Genomic DNA, 25,807 nt, shown 5'->3' on the forward strand with positions numbered 1-25,807 from the left:
AGCGCTTTGGGAGGAGCAGGGTATCCGCTGCGTCCAAAGCGCTGGGTTTTGAATGTATAAATAAGCAAAACAAAGAAATCTAATCTAATGGAATAAAGCTTGAAGATTTTTTTTTATTTTTTTTTTTTACACATGGATTTGTCAATCCATCCTTTTTTTGCATTAATTTTATGTTTGATTTAGGCTGAGTATACACAGATATTATGTCCACAACAAAGTGTAATGCAAGTGACAAGAAATTCACGCAAAAAAACCACTTCTTGAGACATCGCTTGCCACAGTCGCTCTACCCCAGGGATCACAACGACCCCATTCACTTGTATTATACTGCAATGGTGAAGCACACAGCAATTTTTGGCCACGTGACCCATGTCAGAGTGAAATAACAGAATAGAACTCCTTCAGACAGGCCCACCGTGTAACTAGGGCCACAGTATTACCGCCAGTGCATAACTGGCTCAATTAACCATACCATGCGTCCTCTGAACCTGGAAGCCCCAGAATGTCACCCATTGACACTCTTCTATGGCTTCTCTCGGCACAAGCATATTTCAAAATCTGTAATATCCCACTCACTCAAGTTATGGGGCTCCTTAAAATACTCCTCTTCCCTTAGCTATCCTTCACTTCCACTAGCACCTCTATGCGGAATTACCCGATTCCCTCCAGGCACTGAATCCCCTCTAGCAGTGTGTGCATGGATCACAGCGGGTGTCTCTCAACTTCATCACTTATTTAATTTCTTAAAGAAAAATTCCATCACCTCTCCATAGTGTTTGGATACGAGCAGCTCAAATGTTTTATCATCTCTCTGTTGAAGAATACAACTGCACCATACTCCCTTACCACATTTGAACAGAGAAGTCACACAAACCCTCACACAGGGCACCATCTCACTCCTCTATACTCACCTAAACCACACCATCCATAGGTATTACCTTACCGGGAGTCTGATATTGGCTTCACACTAACTGATGGACACTAGACTCACATTTGGTCTTCTACTACAGGAGTCTTACTTAATACTCTGATGCTGGAAACAAACTATAAAGTAATGAGACTATTAAACTCCAGCCAGAGTAGCCAAAGCCATACTCAACTACTCCTCTGTGTTTCAGAGGCTGCCAATCTGTAGGCAACATGTATCATATAGGGTGGCTTTGCCCCAAAGCATGTAGGTTCTGGATTACAGTGTACCATCTCATACTCAGTCACACAGTCTATAACCTAGAGAAAAAACATTTGGGAGCCTTTACTAAAGCAAAGCATCAACAAAAACCCCTCTATACTATCATTTATATCATTTTCCTTGCAAATAAAAATGATATTACTTCAGCTTGGAGAAAACCAGGACTTGAGACTTCATGGTAGATATGAAATGGATCTCCAGGTATGAGACTAATGACAAAGTTTTAGCTATATTATCTGACAAGGTAGGTAAATTCGAGAAAATCTGGTCACCCTGGGAAGAATAAAGGAACCATACATACCCCCTTCGCCACACCAACTCTGTGCTTACAGACCTCTATAGATCTGTTTTTTCTTACACATCTTTTAAAGTAGGCCTTGACTCCCTCTTGGTCATCCCTCCGCTACTCTCTTTACTGTCTTTTACATTTTTATAATCATGACCGTGTATTTTGGTCATTTTAAGAAATCAGGCTTTTTAGCGGCAACATATACATGTATAATTTTTTTCTTTTACATTTTAAGTGTAAGCGGCCTGAAAATTGGTCATTAACTTTTAACCACTTCAGGCTCAGACAGTCGTAAAGTAGTTAAAAGGTGTTTTAAAAAAAACCAAACATATGCACAGCAAGTTGTTTTGCCATTGCTCTGTATAAGTTACATTTTTTTATTTAGGTGGAATCTTCCTAAAAAAAAAAACCCCATCATATGCACATACTGTGAGGGGGTTTCCCAGCATTAAGCTAATGAAGGAATAATGAAAGAATAGGCCATCAAATTCACTTATGTGGCTTTCTAAACCTTGAAACCTCTCCAGATCAGCTGTTTAAACTTGGATGGGACAACAAGCACTACTGCTAAAAATACCACTTGCAGGTCAGTAGTACGATATAACGTTAAAGGGGTTGCAATGCTAACATGAACACTCCATAACAGCAGGGGTGCCAAGGTTCCAACTGAAGCCGATCAGAAATTGATGGCCTATTTTAAAGGGACTCTGTCAGCAGACTGATGTAGGCAAAGAAGATGAATCCAACTTAGATTACTGGGTGCAGCCGTTCTTACACAATCAGAGCTTTTCGATTTAGCGATGAAGCAGAGCTGAGGAAGCTAAGCCCGCCCACATCACAGCTAACCACGCCCACACCATGCTATCACTGTACAAAGTACATAAACAGTGAGGTGCCTATCAGAGGAGGGGGCGTGTCGGACCACGGCTCACACCCAGCTAGTCACAACAATGATAAACTACTGGTGCTAAAACAATCAATGTAAGTAAGCAAACAAAACCAGAGCTTGATAAGAAAGGCATCTACTTTTACCCCTACAGAAAATTGCCTTCAGATTACATAGCAAAAACCTGCTGACAGATACACTTTAACAATAGGTCATCATTAGAGTTAAATTTATTCTAATTTGGTTGCCGAATCTGAATTTGCCATATTGGTACCCTATTTGTGCCGAATTCATGTTTGATGATCGGTTCCGAACATATTCGGTAATTTCTACTCCCATTGACTCTAATGACATTCGGCTGTGTTCGACGAATATTGCAAAAACAATATTCGCTGCCGATCGTATTTGGACCCAAATCCGAACAAATTCGCTCAACTCTAGTCATCATTAGTCTGATCATAGAAAGCCTTTTAGGCTATATTCACATCTAGTAATCATCACTAAGAATGGATCCAGCAACAACCCGTTGACAAGATAGTCGGGCAGACATTTTTTGTCTGCCTGAAAAAGAAAAACATTTCAACTGGATCAGTTTTACTTTATTTTTGTTTTATTTTTAAAATTAAAGTCTATTGGAAACAGATCCATTAAATAAAAATCCATTTTTATCTGACCCTAACAGATGCAACATTAGTAAAGTCACTGATTGTTGGCGACGATGCCACTCCTGGCCAGAAAGAGACCGCTGGAGAGGAGAGTTGAGTTCCATGCATGCGTTGAGCTTTAAGGTGTTTTTCTGGTGAAAAGTAAATGAATTTTAAACTAACTATATTTGTTGGTAGGAATCAAGCATGGGGACGTGATAAGAGTTCAGAACTAGCTAAATACAATCCAATGTAGAATTCTATTTCTGGGTCTGAGGAAACTGCTAGCACAGCTTTAGATTCCATTGTATAATTAAACAAAAAAAAAAAATCATGAACTTTGTCTCACGACCCATAGACAAGGAATTCATTTTATTTTCTTTATCTGTAAATGAGTAACGGTAAGGAGCCCAAACATAATTACTTCCTGTTTACACAAAAAAAGTCCCTTGTGTAATTGTTTTATAGAATATTTTGCTTCTTTCATTTGTCCTGTTTATAAAAGGAATAAAATAGAAGACATGTACTGTACATTATATTCAGTGGATTTGCAAATCTAATAAACTCATTTAAAATAAAACAAATTATGAAAATACTAGAATTTTGACCAAATTGATCCAGCAATGCTGATTGCGCATTTGCAGAAACACTCCCTTCTATATTAGCCATGTCCAATGACCAGCAGTTTAGTAACCAAATGGATTTGCTTTTGTGCAACGGAAACCTAAAATTTCGTGAGTATATTACATCAAAGCCTGTTGTTCTGAAGACACAATATGCCGCTGGGAGGCATTATTAATCCAGAATGTGGGTTGTGAAATTATTTAATAAGATTTAGTAACAAAAAGAAAAAACACAACTAGTCCCACGACCCCACAACATTCCCTCCCGCCACGGTTTTCAAGCACTACATATCATAATTAGGGTTCTTTCGAAGGATGACAAATCCTTCAAGAATGGGCGTTACGGGCAGATACTCTTCTGTGGCCAGCTCTGCCCGCTCACCATGTGCCAACAACACAGGTGTTGTGTGTGTCTGGAATCCTGTGATAGTCTTGGGCTTGCCAGCCTGGCCAACAACATCCACAGCCTGAAGAAAGAAAAAAAAAAACGAGAAGACATTTGTTTACAACCTAGAAGACCCAATTGTTGTCTGGAATAAATAATTAATTTATGACACAACTACCTAGCAAAATCCTAGGGCATAAAAAAGGTATCTGATTTGTATAATTTCTGCAGTAAGCAAAGTGGTTTGTGAAGTTGGCTCAGAATGGGGCATCATTTGTGTGTGTGGTGTACTTCCATCAGGTGAGCTGCTAGCCTGCATGGTACACTACACACCGGTAAATAATAGAGATGAGCAGAAAGATATAAAACTACTATGGCCCGTCATCAAGTTCAGTCCTGGGCAGCAGCCAGATCAAGGCTGTGCTCACTTCTGCAATGCCAATCATCTGCCCGGGTATCCTGGGCACTTCAGCCACTTACTAGGCCTTGTAAGTGGCCTGTGCCATAGAGAACAAACATGGAGGTTGGACCAGGGCACTTCTATATTTTTACAAGTCTTATTTGTGTGCCACTACAATACTAAAAGGCCAGCACCTACTGATTGGTAGCTGTGGTAACAAAACCAGGCAACATATCAGATACACAGAGGGGGGTGAAAGCACAAAATAGTGCAAAACTACCCCCTGCCTAAAGCAAAACCAACTCCATGAATAACATGCAAAAAGGAGAAAACTGGGAGCAGATAGGTATAAATATAATACAAAGTACTTTATTAGATAACACACAAGTTACATGCTTGATAGCAAGATACATAAAAACATATTAGCAACGCATAGAATGCCCAAGGATGGGACGTGATCTCCTCTAACAGCACACACCGGGGGTGTCCCCCCCTTTTATTCCCATCCTTGGGCATTCTATGCGTTGCTAATATGTTTTTATGTATCTTGCTATCAAGCATGTAACTTGTGTGTTATCTAATAAAGTACTTTGTATTATATTTATACCTATCTGCTCCTAGTTTTCTCCTTTTTGCATGATTGGTAGCTGTGAGTATGCAGTTTACCCGTATTTCACATTTTACACCTATTCACCTCCAGACTTTGGTTCCGGTATTTCTCTCTTTCTTACCTGTCCAACTCTGACAGAGACTGGAAGAGGCCGTAACTCCTCATCAAACGTCACCAACATTCGTGGCTGCATTGCAGCTACTAAACCGTACAGTATATAATGCGACTTGCCCAACACAACTGTAGAAAAAGAACAGTAGGTAAAGGCCCACGTAGCAGGCAAAATCACACATAAATCAATAAACAGCTACTTACTGTTTCTAACATCCAAGAAGGACACAAGCACGGTTAATAAACCAGCCACTGCCACTTGACTCATGAGCTGCCGATCACTATGGTAGGGGCAAAGTGTGAGTGTCCCTTTCCCCAAATGAGTGAGTCCCTAGAAAGTACAGGAGCATTTACAGACAACACTGAAAACCAGCATCTCAGCCCATCACACAGTTTGACTAATCGCATTTTTGCTATGTTCCCCCATAAGAGGTTAACCAGAGGCTGAAAGAGCTTGTAATAATGGAAATTCAAACATTAGTTCTGGTTTTAAAAAGGACTCAAACAGAGCTGTGCAACTATTTTATCTACCTGTGCCAGTCGCACCATGAACAGATTGTTGGGATCCTTGGCATGATACTGGGCTAGCTGCCTCAGCATAGCAGCAAGGCGAGCATTGTTTGTGCCTATAGGAAAGAGGAAATAAGTAAACTTCTCCAGAGACCAAACAAATATACAGATCAAAAAGAAAACACTATACAATGCTTACCACTGCCCACCATGCCCATGGCAAAGATTGAATTGTAGGACACTTCAGGATCTGCATCATGGGAGAACTTGCTTAATGTGTCCAAGATATTCAACCTTGGATTGGAGACGGAGATGAGGGCCAAAGCCAGGGGGACCGCTCTGCGGAGCGTGGGCTCCCCATACCGGAGCTGCAGAAAGCAATTATAAAAAACAATTATAAAAAGGAAAGGACTGATTGCAGTTAATAAAAGTAACTGAGAACTGCTCCTAATGGTCCCTGTCCACAATCGGTAGTGGCTGGTCAAACAATGGTTAGGGTGAAAGCCATCATTTCTGACACCCCCAACCACAGGTGCACTGCACTGTGTTCTCTCAGAGCTGCTGCAAGACTCCTCCTCTGGTGGCTTGTCTCCTGGAGAACAAAATGACATGCTAGATCCTTATCTCCCCCAATATCTCTTGAGGAGAGTCTGAAGGTCCCAGATATTGGCAGGTTTGGCTGTCTAATGTGTGTGGGGGCCTGTACACCAAAGTTCTGCTTAAAGCCCATTTCATGTACATAATATCACCCCTTTGCAAGAGCACTGCATTTCTATGCTAGAGTCCATATGGTTATGCCCAAAAACTTCATGATCTAATAATTATTCGTAGATAAAATTGTGTAACTTCTCATTATAATCCACAATTAAAAGGGATTGTCAGCTAAAAATATTTTGATGAAATCAAGATCAGATCGGTCGGGGTCCAACACCCAGGACCTGCACCGATCAGCTGTTACGAGCTCTGGTAAAATGTAGATACATGGAACGGCAGCAGCCGATTTGAATAAAAACTGTTCTGCAGTACAATGAATGGAGCTATGCTTTGTAGCTCTGATTTACCGTATATACTCGAGTATAAGCCGAGATTTTCAGTCCACTTTTTTGGGCTGAAAGTGACCCTCTCGGCTTATACTTGAGTCAGTGTTGGCGTGGGGTCGGCGGGTGAGGGGGAGCGACGGCAGTCACATACTCACCTGCTCCTGGCGCGGTCCCTGCATGTCCGATGGTCTCCGGGCAGCTCTTCCTGTGTTCAGCGGTCACGTGGTACCGCTCATTAAAGTAATGAATATGCACGCATATTCATTACTGTAAAGAGCGGTACGTGACCACTGAACACAGGAAGATGCTGCCGGCTCCCGGAGACCATCTGACAGTGAGACGCTACCAGGGACCGCGCCGGGAGCTGGTGAGTATATCGGGGGAGGTGAGCATTGCGCGATATTCACCTTCCTCGTTCCACCGCTGTGCGCTGCTCTGTCTTCCGTCCTCTGGCTGTGACTGTTCAGGTCAGAGGGCGCGATTAGTGTGCGCGCCGCCCTCTGCCTGAACAGTCAGTGCCGAGGATGGAAGACAGAGCAGCTCGCAGCGATGGAACGGGGAAGGTGACTATCGCAAGTGCCGGGGGCCTGAGCGAAGAGGTAAGTATGTGATTTTTTTTATTTTAATCGCAGCAACAGCAAATGGGGCAAATGTGTGGAGCATCTTATGGGGCCACAATGTATGGGGCCACAATGTATGGGGCCACAATGTATGGGGCCACAATGTATGGAGCATCTTATGGGGCCATAATGTATGGAGCATCTTATTGGGCCATAATGTGTGGAACATCTTATTGGGCCATCAACCTTTATGCAGCACTGTATGGGGCAAATGTTTCTATGGAGCATCTTATGGGGCATATTTTAATATGGAGCATTATATGGGGAGTATTTTGTATGGAGCATCTTATGGGGCCATCATGAACTGTATGGAGCATTATATGGGGCTCCTGATTCAATATGGATATTCAAAAACACTTAACCTACTGATGTCTCAATTAATTTTACTTTTATTGGTATCTATTTTTATTTTTGACATTTACCGGTAGCTGCTGCATTTTCCACCCTAGGCTTATACTCGGGTCGGCTTATACTCGAGTATATACGGTAAGTATGTATATCCAGCAGGGCTTGCAATAGTTGATTGGTGGGAGTGCCTGTTGACGAACATGCACTTATCTCACATTCTGACTGGACAACCCCTTAAATTGCTCATTGTAGCCCTGGAGTGGTGCTTCTAATCATAGGTCCCTGCACTAAGCCTCATATTTACCAGCTGCTGTCTTCAGCTTTTCCCAGTGCCCCTTCGGTCTTGCGCAGCCATCTTCTGACCACAACTTCTGACTGACCAGAAGTCAGAGGTAACGGTCACAAGCTCTCAATGCAAGTCTATGAGTCTCCTAGAATGAGGGCCTCAGACTTGCAATGAAAAGTGACATCCGGCTTGCTCCAGCAAACACTGGCGCAATCAGCAGGTCACAAACTGATGGAGATTGACGACACAGATTAAAAGATGAAGACGGCAACAGGTAAGTGCAGGGACCTTAGATTAAAAGCACCACTCCAGCACTGCAATTAAAAACAAACAGAAAAAGCTGGAATTGTGCTTTAAACAGTCCCCCTCACAACCAATATCTGATCAAAAATCAATCGTAATCTCTGAACCCTCACAACGCTACAGTAATCAATAAATAGATTAAAAGATCCAGAGTAAGAATCTGTAATTTGGATGGTTTCACTTAATGGCGATGACACAGAGGACAGAGTCCCTTTATGAGCATGTGCTTAGGTTTCCTAAACATGCAGTGCATGGCCTGTTTGCAGGATTAGAGTCAGAGAACACAACTTAAACGGACTCTGTCCTCACATAACGACTTTTCAAAGCAGGTACAGGTGCTCGGTGCATCATGGAGTGGACAAACATTTAGGTGCACCTTCCCACCTGCTCTTTTTCCCTTCTATCTCCACCCTTCTCTGGCCCTATGAAGCCAAACCTGTCAATCAAAGAAAAGGGAGGTTGAAAAAGAGGGAACAATCAGTTAGAAAGGTGCGCGTAAATGTTTGGCCCGCCATGATGCACCGAGCGTGTGTACTTGCTTTGAACAGTAATTCTGTGCTGACAGAGTCCCTTTAACTTGTACACTGACTATAAACCTGAAACCAGGCCATGTGCCGCATGTAGAGGAAACCTAAGCATACGCTCATAGCGGAGATGACCAAGAGGACACTCTATAGCAAGCAGCCCGGTCGCAAACTTACAGTGGGAAAACACGAGTAAGTGAAAATATTAAAATGACACATTCAGAAACAAGGTCTTTCGGAGAGGACAGTCCTTTTAATCAGCGAGCCACATGAAAAGAATAAAAAAAAAAAAATTCCATTAAAGTTTCAAATGCTTCAAACTAGGTTTGCTCTCCAACACTGGTTGTTCTATGGAGGCACCATTCATTTCAACAATGTTAGCAACTGCAAAGACATCTCATCTAACAAGATGACTCTTGGCCATTCACTGGTACAGCTGATTGTAGATATAGAATACTGGGATGGAAACAGTAATCAAATACATACTGTCCACACTGAAAAAAAATGTTAACACACAGTTTCCCAATAGGAGAGAATTAAAGCAAAATCATATTTCTTACCAAATGGCCAAAAGTGCGAAGGGCCATCTCTGACCCTATTTCTTCACCCATTGCAATGAGAGCAATGCCAAGGACGGCCACACCCTGTTAGGAGAGAAAATGCAGGTCTGATGTTCAGGTTACAAAATCGGCTAAAACAGAGGCTGAAACGGATCCATCCCATTGGATAGTTCTAGCTGTTTGGCTGCAACTATGTATAGACCATTGCCTTCGCAGACTTTTTTTTTCCCAAAGAAACCATTGCATTTTTTATTTTTCTGCCGACATCGCTGAATAGCTTGTCATTCAAAAGTACCACACATCTAAGGGGGAAAAAAACAAACATCCATTTTGCCATATAATATACTGGAAAAAATGGTACTGGGGTGAAAATGGTAAAATAAATGAAATTCTGCCTGTTTTTTGGCTTTTGTTTTATGGTATTCATGGTTTGGTAAAAATTACATGGAAACAAGATTATGCTGGCTAGTATGATTACAGTGATACTACACTAACAGATTTTGTTTTATTTATAGAAGCTCTCCTATTAACTTTTTTTCCCCCCAAAACCTGTGTGTATGTACTGTAGTGTCAGTGTGTTAATATACTCACCTGCTGCTGTCGTTTCCTCTTCTGAGTGACACCACCGCTCTGTAGACTTTCTGGGTCACTATGATATACGTGTGAGTCGGAAGTCTCTTTTACAAAGTCTGACACTCTAAAGCAGTGTTCCCCAAGTCCGGTCCTCAAGAGCCGCCAACAGGTCATGTTTTGAGGATTTCCTTAGTATTACACAGGTCATTGAATGCCTGCCTGTCCAGGTGATGCAATTATCAACTGTGCAATACTAAGGAAATCCTAAAAACATGACCTGTTGGTGGCTCTTGAGGACCGGACTTGGGGAACACTGCTCTAAAGACTTAGATTGTGAAGTCCACTTCCGGTTTACGCCAAGTTCAGCGTGATCCAGAAAGTCTGAAGGGAGGCTATGTCACTCTGAAGAGGAGGACAGCAGCGCTGGATACTGGAGAAGACAGCAACAGGTGAGTATATTAAAGGGAACCTGCCACCCCCAAAATCGAAGGTGAGCCCACCGGCATCAGGGGCTTATCTACAGCATTCTGGAAAGCTGTAGATAAGCCCCGATGTATCCTGAAAGATGAGAAAAAGAGGTTAGATTATACTCACCCAGGGGCGGTCCCGGTCTGGTCCGATGGGTGTCGCGGTCCGATGCCTCCTATCTTTATAGACGTTCTCTTTTCTTCCTGCCGCGGCTCCTTCTCAGGCATACTTTGTCTGCCCTGATGAGGGCAGAGCAAAGTACTGCAGTACGCAGGCGCCGGGCCTCTCTGACCTTTCCCCTTTGCACTGCAGTAGTGACAGGGCAGACAAAGTACGCCTGAGAAGGAACGTGAAGACCAGAAGAGGACGTAAGAAGATGGGAGGCCCCGGACCGCGACGCCCACCGCAGCGGGACCGCCCCTGGGTGAGTATAATCTAACCTCTTTTTCTCATCTTTCAGAATACATTGGGGGCTTATCTACAGCATTCCAGAATGCTGTAGATAAGCCCATGATGCCGGTGGGCTTAGGGTACCGTCTCACAGTGGCACTTTGGTCGCTACGACGGCACGATCCATGACGTTCCAGCGATATAGTTACGATCTCGCTGTGTCTGACACGCTACTGCGATCAGGGACCCCGCTGAGAATCGTATGTCGTAGCAGATCGTTTGAAACTTTATTTCGTCGCTGGATCACCCGCTGACATCGCTGCATCGGCGTGTGTGACTCCGATGCAGCAATGTCTTCACTGGTAACCAGGGTAAATATCGGGTTACTAAGCGCAGGGCCGCGCTTAGTAAACCGATGGTTACCATTGTAAATGTAAAAAAAAAAACAAAAACAAAACACTACATACTTACATTCCGGTGCCTGTCACGTCCCCGGGCGTCCGCTTCCCTGCACTCCTCCTGCATCCTGTGTCAGCGCCGGCCGGCCGTACATCAGAGCACAGTGGTGACGTCACCGCTCTGCTCTACGGCCGCGCTTACACAGGATGCAGGAGGAGTGCAGGGAAGCGGACGCCCGGGGACGTGACAGGCACCGGAATGTGAGTATGTTTTTTTTTTTACATTTACAATGGTAACCAGGGTAAACATCGGGTTACTAAGCGCGGCCCTGCGCTTAGTAACCCAATGTTTACCCTGGTTACCCGGGGACTTCGGCATCGTTGGTCGCTGGAGAGCGGTCTGTGTGACAGCTCTCCAGCGACCACACAAGGACTTTCCAACGATCACGGCCAGGTCGTATAGCTGGTCGTGATCGTTGAAAAGTTGCTGAGTGTGACGGTACCCTTAGCTCACCTTTGATTTTGGGGGTGACAGGTTCCCTTTAACACAATGACATTACAGTGCATACACAAACACAGGTTTAGTGGGGGGGAAATAAGTTCATGGGAGAACTTCTTTAAGTAGTAAAAAAAAAAACCTTCAGAAGTATCCATTTAGTTAAAAAAAAAAACATTTTAAAAATATTGGTTTGTAACACCATTTTCCAAGACTCATGACGTTTTTATTTTTCAATCAGAACTTTATAAGGGATTGGGTTTTTTTTGCTTGGCGAGCTGACAGTTTTACTGATAACTTGAATCGCCTATACCATGTACTGCAATAGAATAGCATTGCAGTATCAGACTCCTCTGAAGCTCAGCCTGCACCAAGATGGCAGTGGCAGGGACCTTCAGCAAGCCCCTGGCCGGCATTAGTAACCCATCAATGCCCCGCAATTGTGTAGTGGGGGGCAACACAATTTAACTGCCGCTGTCAGAGACTGCAGAATCTAAACAATTAACAGTAGTGATTAAAGCTCAGCTTCAGCCATAGCTGTTCAAGGCATAGCCATCATCTACCTTTTGTGTAGGCAGCTCAGCTCCACAGCCCCCTGCACACGCAGACACCAGCACTGACATACAGTTATGTCAATTTGCAATAATGTTGTTTGGTAGAGCAAATCCAAAATCACTTTGGACTGTACAAAAGGTCTAAAGGTACCGTCACACTAGGCGATATCGCCAGCGATCCGTGACGTTGCAGCGACCTGGATAGCGATATCGCTGTATTTGACACGCAGCAGCGATCTGGATCCCGCTGTGAAATTGCTGGTCGCTGCTAGAAGGTCTGCACTTTATTTGGTCGCTAGGTCGCCGTGTATCGCCGTGTTTGACAGCAAAAGCAAGGATACCAGCGATATTTTACACTGGTAACCAGGGTAAACATCGGGTTACTAAGCGCAGGGCCGCGCTTAGTAACCCGATGTTTACCCTGGTTACCAGCGTAAAAGTTAAAAAAACAAACAGCACATACTCACCAGCGCGTCCCCCAGCCTCTGCTTCCTGACGCTGACTGAGCGCCGGCCCTAAACTGAAAGTGAAAGCACAGCGGTGACGTCACCGCTGTGCTGTTAGAGCCGGAGCTCAGTCAGTGTCAGGAAGCAGAGGCTGGGGGACGCGCTGGTGAGTATGTGCTGTTTGTTTTTTTAACTTTTACGCTGGTAACCAGGGTAAACATCGGGTTACTAAGCGCGGCCCTGCGCTTAGCAACCCGATGCTTACCCTGGTTACCCGGGGACCTCGGCATCGTTGGTCGCTGGAGAGCTGTCTGTGTGACAGCTCTCCAGCGACCAAACAGCGACGCTGCAGCGATCAGCATCGCTGTCGCTATCGCTGCAGCGTCGCTTAATGTGACGGTACCTTAAAGGCCCATTCACCTGGACCAACCAGAGACCTCTAATGGAGTAAATATTTGCCGATCAGTGGTCGTTAAATAGCCCATCTACACAGGCAGACCATGGTAAACTATGTGCACTGAATGATGGGTAAGAAGTTGTTTAGTGTGCATAGGCTGCCACTGTTTACACAGGATGATTCTCTTCAGAGGACAATGATCTCATGTGCTGCAGAAAATACCATTAGAACCAATGAACGAGCTTTCACGAGTTTACACTGCAACAATATAGTGACAAGAGTGTCCCTAGGAATGCTTGTTCACGATAACTTGTCAGTGTAAGTGCAGCTGAAATCTTGCCAACATTTATGCCCAGCCCTAAGACTATATGGCCAGATCATTAGGGCAATTAGCTGAACAATAATGGCTGTGTAAATATGCCTCAGGCCAGATTTTAGCCACACCTGGTGTGATCCCATGTCAGCAGCACTCTCCTTTTTTTCCTTTTTGTCTTTCTTCTCCTCTTCTTTCTCCTTAGAGTCATAGTGTTCACTGCAAATATGAAGAAGCTGCTGCACCTTCAGCACATTTCCAGAACCTAGTAAAGAAATGTTGCAGTGGTCACTGATGTATTAAGACAACGAAAAACACCAATTGTTCCTACAATTTACTTAAAGTCCCATTTCAGCAGTTTCTTTTTGGTTTCTTGAATTTTCCCCATCCATTAGCTATCAGAATGCATACATTATAGTACTTAGCAGTTGCTGTCTTCTGCTTTTTTTTTTTTTTTTTTTTAAGTGCTCCTCTGGTCCTCTTCTTCATCAGACTGCAGCTTTGACTGACTGGCTCATCACAAAAATAAATGCAAGGCAGACAGCACATCTGACAGAGTATAACAGGAACAGAGGCCGAGGATGCCCGTCCTATATCCACCGGACCCAGGTGGAAGAGCACATACCATAAGTTGAAGTGAAGGACAGCATCCAATCAAGGTGAAAGTGAAAAAATCTTCTTTATTGTGCCATAAAATGCGACGTTTCAGCCCAATTGGGTCTTTATCAAGCATACTATAATGACAAAGTGGGGGCCTTAAATAGGAAGTTGGTCATCACTGAACCAATCATCATAGCTCAGACCGCCCACAAGATTTACATAGTAAAACTATATAACCATAATAATAATAATAATCTTTATTTTTATATAGCGCTAACATATTCCGCAGCGCTTTACAGTTTGCACACATTATAACAATAACATAACTATAACAATAAAGAAGATTTTTTCACTTTCACCTTGACTGGATGCTGTCCTTCACTTCAACTTATGACTGGCTCATCACAGCCGACCATTCATTGCTCTCAATATAATTCTATGAGAGCCTGTTTCTGAGTCTCAGATTTACAATGAGAAAGTGACTTCCTGTCACACAGAGGACGTGGTAGTGAGCCTAGTAGTCACAGCTGCAAATACATAATCCAGGAGAGCACAGGAGCAGCACTGGAAACTGTAGAAACTGTTATCAGAAGTATTTTCATATGCATTATTCATCTACTATATAATTGCCTAAGGGTACTTCCGTCTTTCTGTCCTTCTGTCTGTCACGGTTATTCGTTCGCTGATTGGTCTCGGCAACTGCCTGTCATGGCTGCCGCGACCAATCAGCGACACGCACAGTCCAGAAAAAAATGGCCGCTCCTTACTCCCCGCACTCACTGCCCGGTGCCCGCAAACACTGCTCACACAGGGTTAATGCCGGCGGTAACGGACCGCGTTATGCTGCGGGTAACGCACTCCGTTACCGCCGCTATTAACCCTGCGTGTCCCCAACTTTGTACTATTGACGCTGCCTATGCGGCATCAATAGTACAAAATGTAATGTTAAAAATAATAAATAAAAAAAAAAAAAAAACCTGCTATACTCACCCCTCTGTAGTCCGCTGAGCCGCTCGCGCAGCCCGCCATCTTCCGTTGCAGCTTGCGGTGGCAAAGATGGTATGGCAGCAGGACCTGCCATGACGTCACGGTCATGTGACCGCGACGTCATCACAAGTCCTGCGCGGCAAGGACCTGACGTGACGTCACGGTCATGTGACCGCTACACGGTCATGTGACCGTGACGTCATCACAGGACCTGCGCTCAGACCAACCCTGGGACCGGAAGCTGCCGTGTACTACAAGGGGCCCTCGGAAAGGTGAGTATGTGTTTATTTTGTATTTTTTAACCTGTGACAAACGTGGCAGGGCAATATACTACGTGACTGGCTAATATACTACGTGGCTCTGTGCTGTATACTACGTCACTGGGCAATATACTACGTCCCTGGGCAATATACTACGTCCCTGGGCAATATACTACGTCACTGAGCAATATACTACGTAACTGGGCAATATACTACGTCGCTGGGCAATATACTACGTCGCTGGGCAATATACTACAGCGCTGAGCAATATACTACGTGGCTTGGCAATATACTACATGACTGGGCAATATACTACGTAACTGGGCAATATACTACAGCGCTGAGCAATATACTACGTGACTGGGCAATATACTACGTAACTGGGCAATATACTACGTAACTGGGCAATATACTACGTAACTGGGCAATATAGTACAGCACTGAGCAATATACTACGTCGCTGGCCAATATACTACGTCGCTGGGCAATATACTAAATACTACGTGACTGGGCAATATACTACGTGGACATGCATATTCTAGAATACCCGATGCGTTAGAATCGGGCCACCATCTAGTCTATAATAAATAGCCTAGTATATCATTTTTTTACCTATATAGGTTAACAATTCAGTGCCGAGAAATCTCTTAACCCCTTACCGACATCAGGCGTACACCGATGTCAGTATCCCTCCCTTTGATGAGGGCTCCTGCGGTGAGCCCACATCGTCCCGGGGACATGTCAGCTGTTTTTGAACAGCTGACATGTGCCCGCAATAGCTGCGGGTGGAATCGCGATCCACTCGTTGCTATTAACCAGTTAAATGCCGCTGTCAAACATTTAAAATCGCTCTTCCGGCCATTGGGCTGGAAATACGCACACCGGTGACCCGGGTCACCGGTGTGTTGGCATGACAACCTGAAGTATCCTGGAGACCACTATGGTTGTCAGTGCCGGCTTGCTGTGAGCGCCACCCAGTGGTCGGCACTCATAGCAAGTCAGAAAATCTGGTATATAGAGGTGATTTGAACATCGCCTCTATGTAGCAGAGCCGATCAGGCTTATTGAAGCATGCCAAAAGTAAAAATGTTTTTAAAAAATCTAAAAAAAATCTAAAAAAAAAAAAAAATATAAAAAAGGTTCAAATCACACCCTTTAGCCCCATTCAAAATAAAACAAAAATGAAAATCCAAACATACATATATTTGGTATCGCCGGTTCAGAATCGCCTGATTAAAAAAAAAAGGATAAACCTGATTGCTAAACAGAATAGCGAGAAAATAAGTCAAAAAGCCAAAATTCCTTTTTTTTGGTCGCCGCAACAATAACGGGCGATCAAAAGATCGTATCTGCACCAAAATGGTATAATTAAAAACATCAGCTCGGTGCACAAAAAATAAGCCCTCACTCAACCGAGATCACAAAAAATGGAGACGCTACAAGTATCGGAAAATGGAGCAAATTCTTTTTTTATTTTTTAACAAAGTTTGTTTTTTGTTTTCACCACTTAGATAAAAAAGAAACCTAGCCATGTTTGGTGTCTATGAACTCGTAATGACCTGGAGAATCATAATGGCAGGTCAGTTTTAGTATTTAGTGAACCTAGCAAAAAAGCAAAACAAAAAACAAGTGTGGGATTGCACTTTTTTTTGCAATTTCACCGCACTTGGAATTTAGTTTTTCCCGTTTTCTAGTACACAACATGGTAAAACCAATGGTGTCTTTCAAAACTACAACTCGTCCCACAAGAAACAAGCCCTCACATGGCCATATTGACAGAAAAATAAAAAAGTTATGGCTCTGGGAAGAAGGGGAGCGAAAAAACGAAAACCAAAAAAAGCTCCGGGGGTTAAAATATTGTTATAATGGGGCCAGCTGTTTTTTTTAAATAAACAGCACCAAATTCACAGCCTCACAGACTGAAAGGACAACACGTTAGTTATATGCAGCTGTCACCAGAGGAAATAATGATGTACGGTATACAATGAATGCAATAACCGTGTAGCTAATGGTGACAGTCAGCACATTATGCTGGGATGCACAACCTGCGGTTCACAATGCCAAACCTTTTGGCTCCTGGCCATCTTTGGCACCCCGAAATTGGGGATTCCTCTCACTTCAAAACTTCAGAGAGGAAAAGATGGTTGTGCATGAGTATAGCTCTCCATTATAGTTTATTAAAGGGGTGAACTCTTTACTACTAACGGGTATAGCTTCGCTCATATATGACCCTATACGTTTCAAGAGACACCTTCAACTTTAAAGTGATCGTCCACAACTTTTATATCGATAACCTCAGGATAGATCAAGATCAGATCCATTGTGGTCTGACACCCGGCACCCCCACTGATAAACTGTCCCCATTGCTGGCGGTGCCCAGATGATAGCTGCACAGCACAGCTCTGTCAGCTGTATAGTGGGTACAGCACATCTGTCCCTATTCAACTGAAGAGGAGTGAAGTATAGTACATGGCTGCAGCCACTATAAAGTTGATGGAACTCTGCTGTTACGCTCCGCATCCGATAACACCCGGTCAGCACTGACACTGGGAATAGTTGTTCGGTGGGGGTGCTGAGTGTTGCACCCCCACTGATGGGGAATTAATACAAAAATAGAGGACAACCCCTTTAAAGGGCCACTGTAACCCCCCTCCAGCCGTTATAAACTAAAACAGCCACCTTGTGCAGCAGTAATGCTGCATTCTAACAAGGTGGCTCTTTTAGTTTTTGGTTCAAGTATTCCCAAAATAAAGTGTTTTGAAACTTATCCAAAATACCTGTCTTTAGCCAGGGAGGCGGGTCCTCACTCCCCAGCTTGAACCGCTACTCTGCCATCACTCCAATCTTCAGGGGCTTTCGGCGCCGCCCCCTCATCGCTGTTTACGCTTCAAAACCGGCGCCTGCGCTGTGTACTACTGTGCTGCGCAGGCGCAGTAAGCTCTGGCCGTCTGACGTCCCAGCCAGGCTTGCAGACTGCGCCTGTGCGGGCAGTGCGGCCACCCACCTTTGGAATCCCAGCCCCGCAGTGTGTTATGCATTATGCACAGTGCGGGCCTAGGATTCCTGGGCATGCGCACTGCGTGTGTCAGACGCTCCCCCAGGTCCCCCGCCTTCCAGCCCCGCACTGTGCATAATACACTGCAAGGCTGGGATTCCAAAGGTGGGTGGCCGCACTGCCCGCACAGGCAGGCGCCGGTTTTGAAGCGTAAACAGCGCTGAGGGGGCGGCGCCGAAAGCCCCTGAAGATTGGAGTGACGGCAGAGTAGCGGTTCAAGCTGGGGAGTGAGGACCCGCCTCCCTGGCTAAAGACAGGTATTTTGGATAAGTTTCAAAACGCTTTATTTTGGGAATACTTGAACCAAAAACTAAAAGAGCCACCTTGTTAGAATGCAGCATTACTGCTGCACAAGGTGGCTCTTTTAGTTTATAACGGCTGGAGGGGGTGACAGTGGACCTTTAAAGACTCACACATGTTGAGGTTATTGAAAACCACAACTAGAACAATTCTTCCGTCAAATTTGACAACCCCTCACAGGAAGGCTCTCATAGCACTGTGAACACAGCCATAGTTTAACGTTGGCTTTTTGAAACCAAATTCATACAGCCAGTGAGTGAATGAGAAGTCCATGAAGACTAACAGTGTCTGGCTTCAAAAGCATTAATAATTTGTTCACAGTAACTTCATAGCATGCAGGGCTATGGAGTTGGTAAGCCAAACCTCAGACTCCTCAATTTCCCTCACTGACTCCCCAGCACTGCCACACTACTGAGCATGTACATAAAGTGCATGTACATGAAGTGCAGCACAGACTCATTTCACCTACACCTCCACAGCACTGCCTCACTACTGAGCATGTACATAAAGTGCAGCACAGATTCATCTCAACTACAACTCCACAGCACTGCTTCACTAGTGAGCATGTACATAAAGTGCAGCACAGATTCATCTCAAATACACCTCCACAGCACTGCCTCACTACTGAGCATGTACATGAAGTGCAGCACAGACTGATCTCAACTACAACTCCCCAGTGCTGCCTCACTACTGAGCATGTACATAAAGTACAGCACAGATTCATCTCAACCAAAAGCAGAGATCCCGAGATCAGGGACAGGACATTTCATAACTTTCCCAAATTATTATGAAAACATTTACAGCACATCATGCATTGTACTATGGTACCCAATGGATTATATATTTTAGGAGTTGGTGCATTTTATACCAACTCCACCAAAATGAAGGACTCCACAGCCATGATAGCAGGGAGAGCTTTTATCGGTCCACATTTATCTCTAGTAGTACCACTTAGTAGTAGAGTAGTAATCGTCGCAGTAATAGTAGCGTGAGTCAGCCTCATTTATCAAAAAGGTCTCAGGAAGATGGTCTTTGCTGCCCAGAGCTACCAGTCAAAGCTTAGCTTTTATTTCATACACTGCTGAGAAAACATGAAAGCGGCATTGATTGCTACAGGTAAGTAGGAAAAATCATATACCATCTAAAAATTCATATACTGGATATTTGAAGAGAGTGAAACAAAACCAACCAAAGTTGAAGGGGCACAGCACTCAGCTAAGAGATTCTGTTCCATTGTTTTATTGATTGTTGGGAGTCTCAGTAGCTGGATTCCCCGCCAATATAACTTACGACTTGTCACTGATTTTATAAAGGTAACCTTCACAGCCCAGAAAAGTTACTCTTTGAACCTACCTGCATACGCACAGATATCCACAAGAGTATTGGCAAAGCTGCGGAATGGCTCAGAAACAACTTCCAAAGCAGCGAGAATTGCCTCGATGGCTTCACCTTTTCCTAATGGAGAAACAAGAGAATGCGCTCAGAATCAGGTCGCAGTCACCCCAACCAACATTCCTAGCTTTACAAATGTGACCATAAATAAAATTATTGCTCACCTAGATGGTTCAGTCCCAAGCCAAGCGGAAGCCAGCGAGCAAATGTGTCCTTCAGTTCCTGCTCAGATTTCTCCATAATAGTCTGAAGGATTGTGGATGTCACATCCCCATTACATGATCCCACCGCAATCATGCCACAAGCCAGAGCGGTTACTCCAACCACCTAAAACCGATCGAAATATGACAAAATTGTCTTTATATGTCCATAACAAGACCAGAAAAATAAATCAACTTCGACCTCTGAGAACGCGAAGATGCAATCATCTGTGAGGACAGGGGTGTCTCGTCACACAATGTCTTACCTCCATACTGGACTTTGAATCCCCCATCACTGGAAGTAGAAGTGTCAGAACATCCTCACGATTGGAGCCAGCGTATGCCAGTCCTAACCTGAAAGTAAGGAACAAGAATTTTTAAATGGATAAAATATGCTTATATAAAATGCATGCGATTTCCACATCCTAATATTCCATGTAACTACTGCTCAAAGGCGGTTCTAGAGAAGGTCACACTTTGATTACACAAAAAGTACACGTTTGATCTCCATGTCACATAATACGATCAGATAGTTCTGGGCTCTAATCTACTCCACAGGGCTCTGATAACTTCTTTCCTTAACACAAGGGCTTTACACAGAGGAGTCTGGCAACACACTTAAGGTACCGTCACACTCAGCGACGCTGCGGCGATATAGACAACGAGCCGACCTAAACTAGATCGCTGGAGCGTCGCTGTTTAGGTCGCTGTAGAGACGTCAAACACAGCAACTCCAGAACGATGCAGGAGAGATCCAGTGACGTAAAAGCGACTGACTTCTCGTTCTCGCTGGTTGTTAGCTCCATGTCAAACAGCCGGAGTGTACCGACTGGCTAGAAGGAGACGCTGCGACGCCCCCTATGCTCGTTGCTGGCGTCGTTGCTTTTGATGTCAAACATGACGATACACGCCGACCTGGCGACGAAATAAAGTTCTGGACTTCTAGCTCCGACCAGCGATGGCACAGCGGGATCCAGATCGCTGCTGCATGTCAAACACAACGAGATCGCTATCCAGGACGCTGCAACGTCACGGATAGTTGTCGTTCTCTTTGCAAAGTTGCTGAGTGTGACGGTACCTTTACATGATCAGCCACTAGCTAATCCAATAGACCATCCAGATAACGCACAGGAGGCCACTGCTCTGCCTTCTGACCCTTATGCCCACTGTATCCGCTTCAATGACATACACATTGGGCATCTGGACAACCTTTCATGCTTATGTTTAGGCAAGTCCTGCATCAACAAGGAACAAACTCTGGAACCACGTTATTTTAGGATTCCCAGAGGTAGAATACAAGTTTCTAACCTGGCTGGTTAACTCATCTTATTCCCAATAACTCACTTAAGCCTTCTATAAGACACGGCACACACAATTCCACTAAAACTCAATCAGTTGCTAATACATAATACATGCTGTGTCACTCACCCAAAAATGGCACCAAGACGCATGGTGTTGCTATTATGGAGGACATAGTCTGAGAGAAGGGCCAAAGCTGGATCACATTCATTTCTCACCCCAGAGTTCACAATGCCACAGGCCAAGAGCGCTCCAGACTGCAGGGACGGAAAATGCCTCATGTCAGACACTAAATACAACATTGTAGGGAGAATGTATTAAAATGGAGTCTGCCAGCCTGACAGCATAAACTAAGCACAGTGTTCCAATCGCTGTCCCCAATCTGAAGAAACTACAAGGTTTTACCAAAACATTAGCTGGGTTACTTGGTGCACCCTTGGAATTGCCAAGATGCTCGGTGCTTTAATTCACCACTTTTTTGCATGACCTCGCACCCTCAACACCAGTGAGAGGCGCAGGCAAGCAAAACCATGGGGCAAAACAGTGCACTGTGCCTCTTAGCCACACCAAGGGCGCAGCGATTAATCCAATTAACATATGGTGAAACTTCAGTTTCTGCTGAATGGAGGCAGTGAGTAAAATACTAAAAAGTGCAGTTTTTGGGGGCAGACAGACTCCCTTTAACCAGGGTTGGGAGTCCGTGTCCATTTTGGTGGAGTCAGTATAAAATGGACAGACTGAGGCATAAACTAAATAATGAATTGGGTTCAGCAGTTCAGTGCTGTTCATGCTTTCATAATTTCTGAAAGTTATAAAATGTCCTATAAATGTCGCTTCTGTTCCTGATCTAGGCTTTTAGTTGACATGAGTCTGTTCTACACTTTATGCACATGCTCAGTAGTGATGAGGGAATCGGAAGTCAAAGTTGGAGTCCGGGAAATTGAGGATTCTGAATTACCAACTCCACAGCGCTTCTTTTAATATTGTTGTGCCTCATCACCAATTGGTGATGCTGCAGATTTTTGACACTATGTAAATATGTCACGTTCGGTGGTTAAATGAACAGATCATTTCCAACAAACTGACCATTTCAGGATATATTCTTAGGTCATAGGCGATGTTACAGCAAGTCATAAAATGTGCTAAATTAATGGCGAGCACTAGTTTTTTGTTGCAACAAAGAGTTTACAGTAAACCAAACAGGTGGCTTAAGAGGTTGTCAGCTACTGAATAACCCCGAAAGCGCCCGATGTCCTACATTTAAGGAGAAAAAAAAAAGTATATTTCACTTCCCAACCTAGCAACGCTCTGACCCTTGTGGTCCACTACTGGTCACGGCATAGATAAGCTGCGCTGGTCCAGAAGATAGCTACATTTTTTATTTATTTATGCTGCAATCTGGGCAATTAATACGGGGTTGTCCAGTAAGAAGTCTAATGCACCAAACCCATCAAACAGCGGGTGCCTGATTGACAAATTTGATACATCTTCAGCTGAACGCCTCCAGACTAACTTCATTTAAGCCTTTTATGTGCTAAGCCGCCAAGACAGCACAGGTCATCAGCATGGGATTAGCTAAAACCACCTCCCCACTGGGAGTATTACAGGTGGGGATCCACCATCAAAAACGTACAGGAAGCTGAAAACAAGAACATATGCTACATTCACCTCTTCAAATATCTAGTGTTCCCACATGCTCCCAGTGCCACTGCCTTCTGCGTATGCAACCTACGATGAAGTACAATCTTTGCCACTTAAAGAGATTCTGTTAGCAGGTTTTTGCTATCTAATCTGAAGACAGCATGAGATAGAGGCACACAGAATTTAGGATGTGTCACTTGTTTACTAACCGAAGGATTTATCATTAAGATTAACATTGCTGGACTAGTCCCGCAGCCAACCACCTCACTGTCTATGGACTTTTTACAGAGAGCCTGGTGTGGGCGGGGTTAGCTGTGGTGTGGGCGGGGTTAGCATCCTCAGCCCTGCTTCATTGCTAAATCGAAAAGCTCTGATTGTGTGAGAACGGCTGCACCCAGTAAACTAAGTGATATTTTGTTGAATTCAGCTTCTCTTTGCCTACATCAGGCTGCTCTCAGATGAGGTAGCAAAAACCTGCTGACAGATTCCCTTTAAGTGAATAGGAGTGCTATGGACATTGTTCTTAGGAAACCCTTTAGATAGGATGTTTGGATGCAGTAGCAGCTACTAAATCCTGTCCTAATGTTAAACAGTATGCATAATGAATGATTTTTCTAACTGTACTTATAAACCCAAAATCAAAAATGCACAGCGCATCTTTTTACCTTAATGTAGTCCTCAGAAGAATATAAATACTTGTCTATCTGCGTAAGTCCTCCATCCACATCCCAAAGAAGGATCATTCCCAAAGAAGCAGCTGCACTCAGCATTCCTATTAACATAGAATTACACAAGTGGAGACCAGTGAGATCCTTACAGCACAATGTGCTGAATGTTACAGCAAGGACCTGCATCTTAGTCCTTTCTTACCATGATCTTTGTTCTTATATAGCCACTTGTTTCCATCATCAGTCAGCAGCTTGTCTTGCCCAAAGGCTGCATTAACAAATCCATTCACAAAGGAGGAAGCCAAATTCATCCTTGCTGAATCTACCTGAGATCCACTACCTCCAAATCCTAATGGATATATTATAAAAGGGATAAATAAATGGTGTGTTCACTTTCTGCTTACCCTAATTCACTGTATAATATGCATACATTGTTAATTAGATCTCACAGACCTGATGAGGCTGTTGCACTTATTTTGAAAATGCATGCTAGAATGGCTAATCTTAAAGGTAATCTGTCAGTAGGATCAACCCTTCTAATCCATCTATATAGGCACACAGATCATAGAAAGTTTTATAAAATGATACCTTGATATCTGAGATACAATGTCTTATTCCAGAGAAATCCATATTCTTAATCTGTGAATGAGCTGTTAAGATCTATGGGCCGTACAGTGATAAACCTGAGAATCTGCCTCCAGAGATTATTTTTAATGAAACAGGGCGTTACCAGTGTGATACATGTAGATCAGGAGATCAGACTATCAGTCATTATATGTCTCACACTGGAAATTACCCCTTTTATTTACAATTATCTCTGGAGGCAGATTCTTGGAGAAATCAGAGTCCGGCCCATAGATCTTAACAGCTAATTTACATATTAAGAAAACGGTGGATTTCTCTGGAATAATATATCAAGATATCAAGGTATTTTATTCAACTTTCTATGACCTATATGCCCATATACACGGCTTGAGGTTGCTCCTCCTGACAGAATCCCTTCAAAATGAGCACTTTACGAGTTCAGCTAAGGAAAGAAAGCTCACGAGTATACTCAAACTCCGTCCACCCAGCCTGAAGGATAACTGTAACTTGTACTGATCAGTGTGAGATCTCAGCAGTAGGGTGAACTCTGAGGAGCAGTTAACCAGGATAGGTGGGCAAAGACCGAGTTTAGCCTTTCAAAATGGATTCTACAGCCATTCTGAACTGGATAGTCATAGTAAAGACATCAGCCTGATATTAAGAGATCAAAAAATGTCACATGATCACTGCAGCCAATCAAACATCTCCTTTAATATTGTATGTAGTTTGTATTGTGAAACAATGCAACCAATGTAATTAAAAATTACTTATTACAACTTACGGTTATTTTCCAGGTGGGTTTTGTAGATGTCATCTGGCACTTTGGGTTCCATAATATCAAGCTACAGAAGGAAAATTACACAAGCGATGGGAGATGTACAAGCAGATTACAATAAAAAGGAAGCTTGTGGGAGAAATAGCTATGGATGAATCCCATTACTCACCTCACGAGCCAGAGCGAGGAAGTTGCTATTAAGTTGGACATTGGACATGATTTCAGTTAAATCCTCATATTCTTCAACATCTTCATTCAGACTTAGGTAGACTCCGTGCCGGCCGAGCATGAAGGCCATCTGTTTCTGAATAACACTAAAGGTAAAAGTAACAGTGCACATTTACTAAGAAGAGAGACCTGTTATAGATGGAAGAATTGCTATACAACTTGTTAAATCCGGGTGACATATTTAGCTTTTTCCTGGGAACGGAAGCTGCGGGTCGCATCACGAGGAGCGGGACAGCTTCGGTGGATGACGGAAGGCGAGTATATAACTATTTTTTTATTTTAATTCTTTTTTTTTTACAGTGATATGGTGCCCACACTGCTGTGTACTACGTGGGCTGTGCTATATACTACGTGGGCTGAGTTATATACTACGTGGCTGCTAAATATTACGCGACTGCTATATACTACGTGGCTGTCTGTTATATACTACGTGTGCTGTGTTCTATACTACGTG

General features: G+C 43.7%; 1 protein-coding gene across 1 annotated transcript in view; it reads right to left on the reverse strand.

Moving 5' to 3' along the window:
- Positions 1-3,365: 3,365 nt before the first annotated feature.
- PSMD2 (proteasome 26S subunit ubiquitin receptor, non-ATPase 2) overlaps positions 3,366-25,807 on the reverse strand; it is a 39,524-nt gene continuing 17,082 nt past the window's right edge. Inside the window, exons 7-21 of the mRNA XM_077290115.1 lie at positions 25,295-25,439; positions 25,132-25,192; positions 23,968-24,114; positions 23,763-23,869; positions 21,586-21,713; positions 20,424-20,511; positions 20,122-20,284; positions 19,919-20,020; positions 13,495-13,628; positions 9,329-9,412; positions 5,847-6,015; positions 5,669-5,763; positions 5,342-5,468; positions 5,148-5,266; positions 3,366-4,098 (exon numbers count right to left, since the gene is read on the reverse strand). Coding sequence (XP_077146230.1) covers positions 3,916-4,098; positions 5,148-5,266; positions 5,342-5,468; positions 5,669-5,763; positions 5,847-6,015; positions 9,329-9,412; positions 13,495-13,628; positions 19,919-20,020; positions 20,122-20,284; positions 20,424-20,511; positions 21,586-21,713; positions 23,763-23,869; positions 23,968-24,114; positions 25,132-25,192; positions 25,295-25,439 — 1,852 coding nt within the window. The 3' untranslated portion in view covers positions 3,366-3,915. The remainder of the gene's footprint in view (positions 4,099-5,147; positions 5,267-5,341; positions 5,469-5,668; positions 5,764-5,846; positions 6,016-9,328; positions 9,413-13,494; positions 13,629-19,918; positions 20,021-20,121; positions 20,285-20,423; positions 20,512-21,585; positions 21,714-23,762; positions 23,870-23,967; positions 24,115-25,131; positions 25,193-25,294; positions 25,440-25,807) is intronic.

This window comes from Ranitomeya variabilis, chromosome 2 (genome assembly GCF_051348905.1).
Source record: "Ranitomeya variabilis isolate aRanVar5 chromosome 2, aRanVar5.hap1, whole genome shotgun sequence".
Taxonomy (NCBI): domain Eukaryota; kingdom Metazoa; phylum Chordata; class Amphibia; order Anura; family Dendrobatidae; genus Ranitomeya; species Ranitomeya variabilis.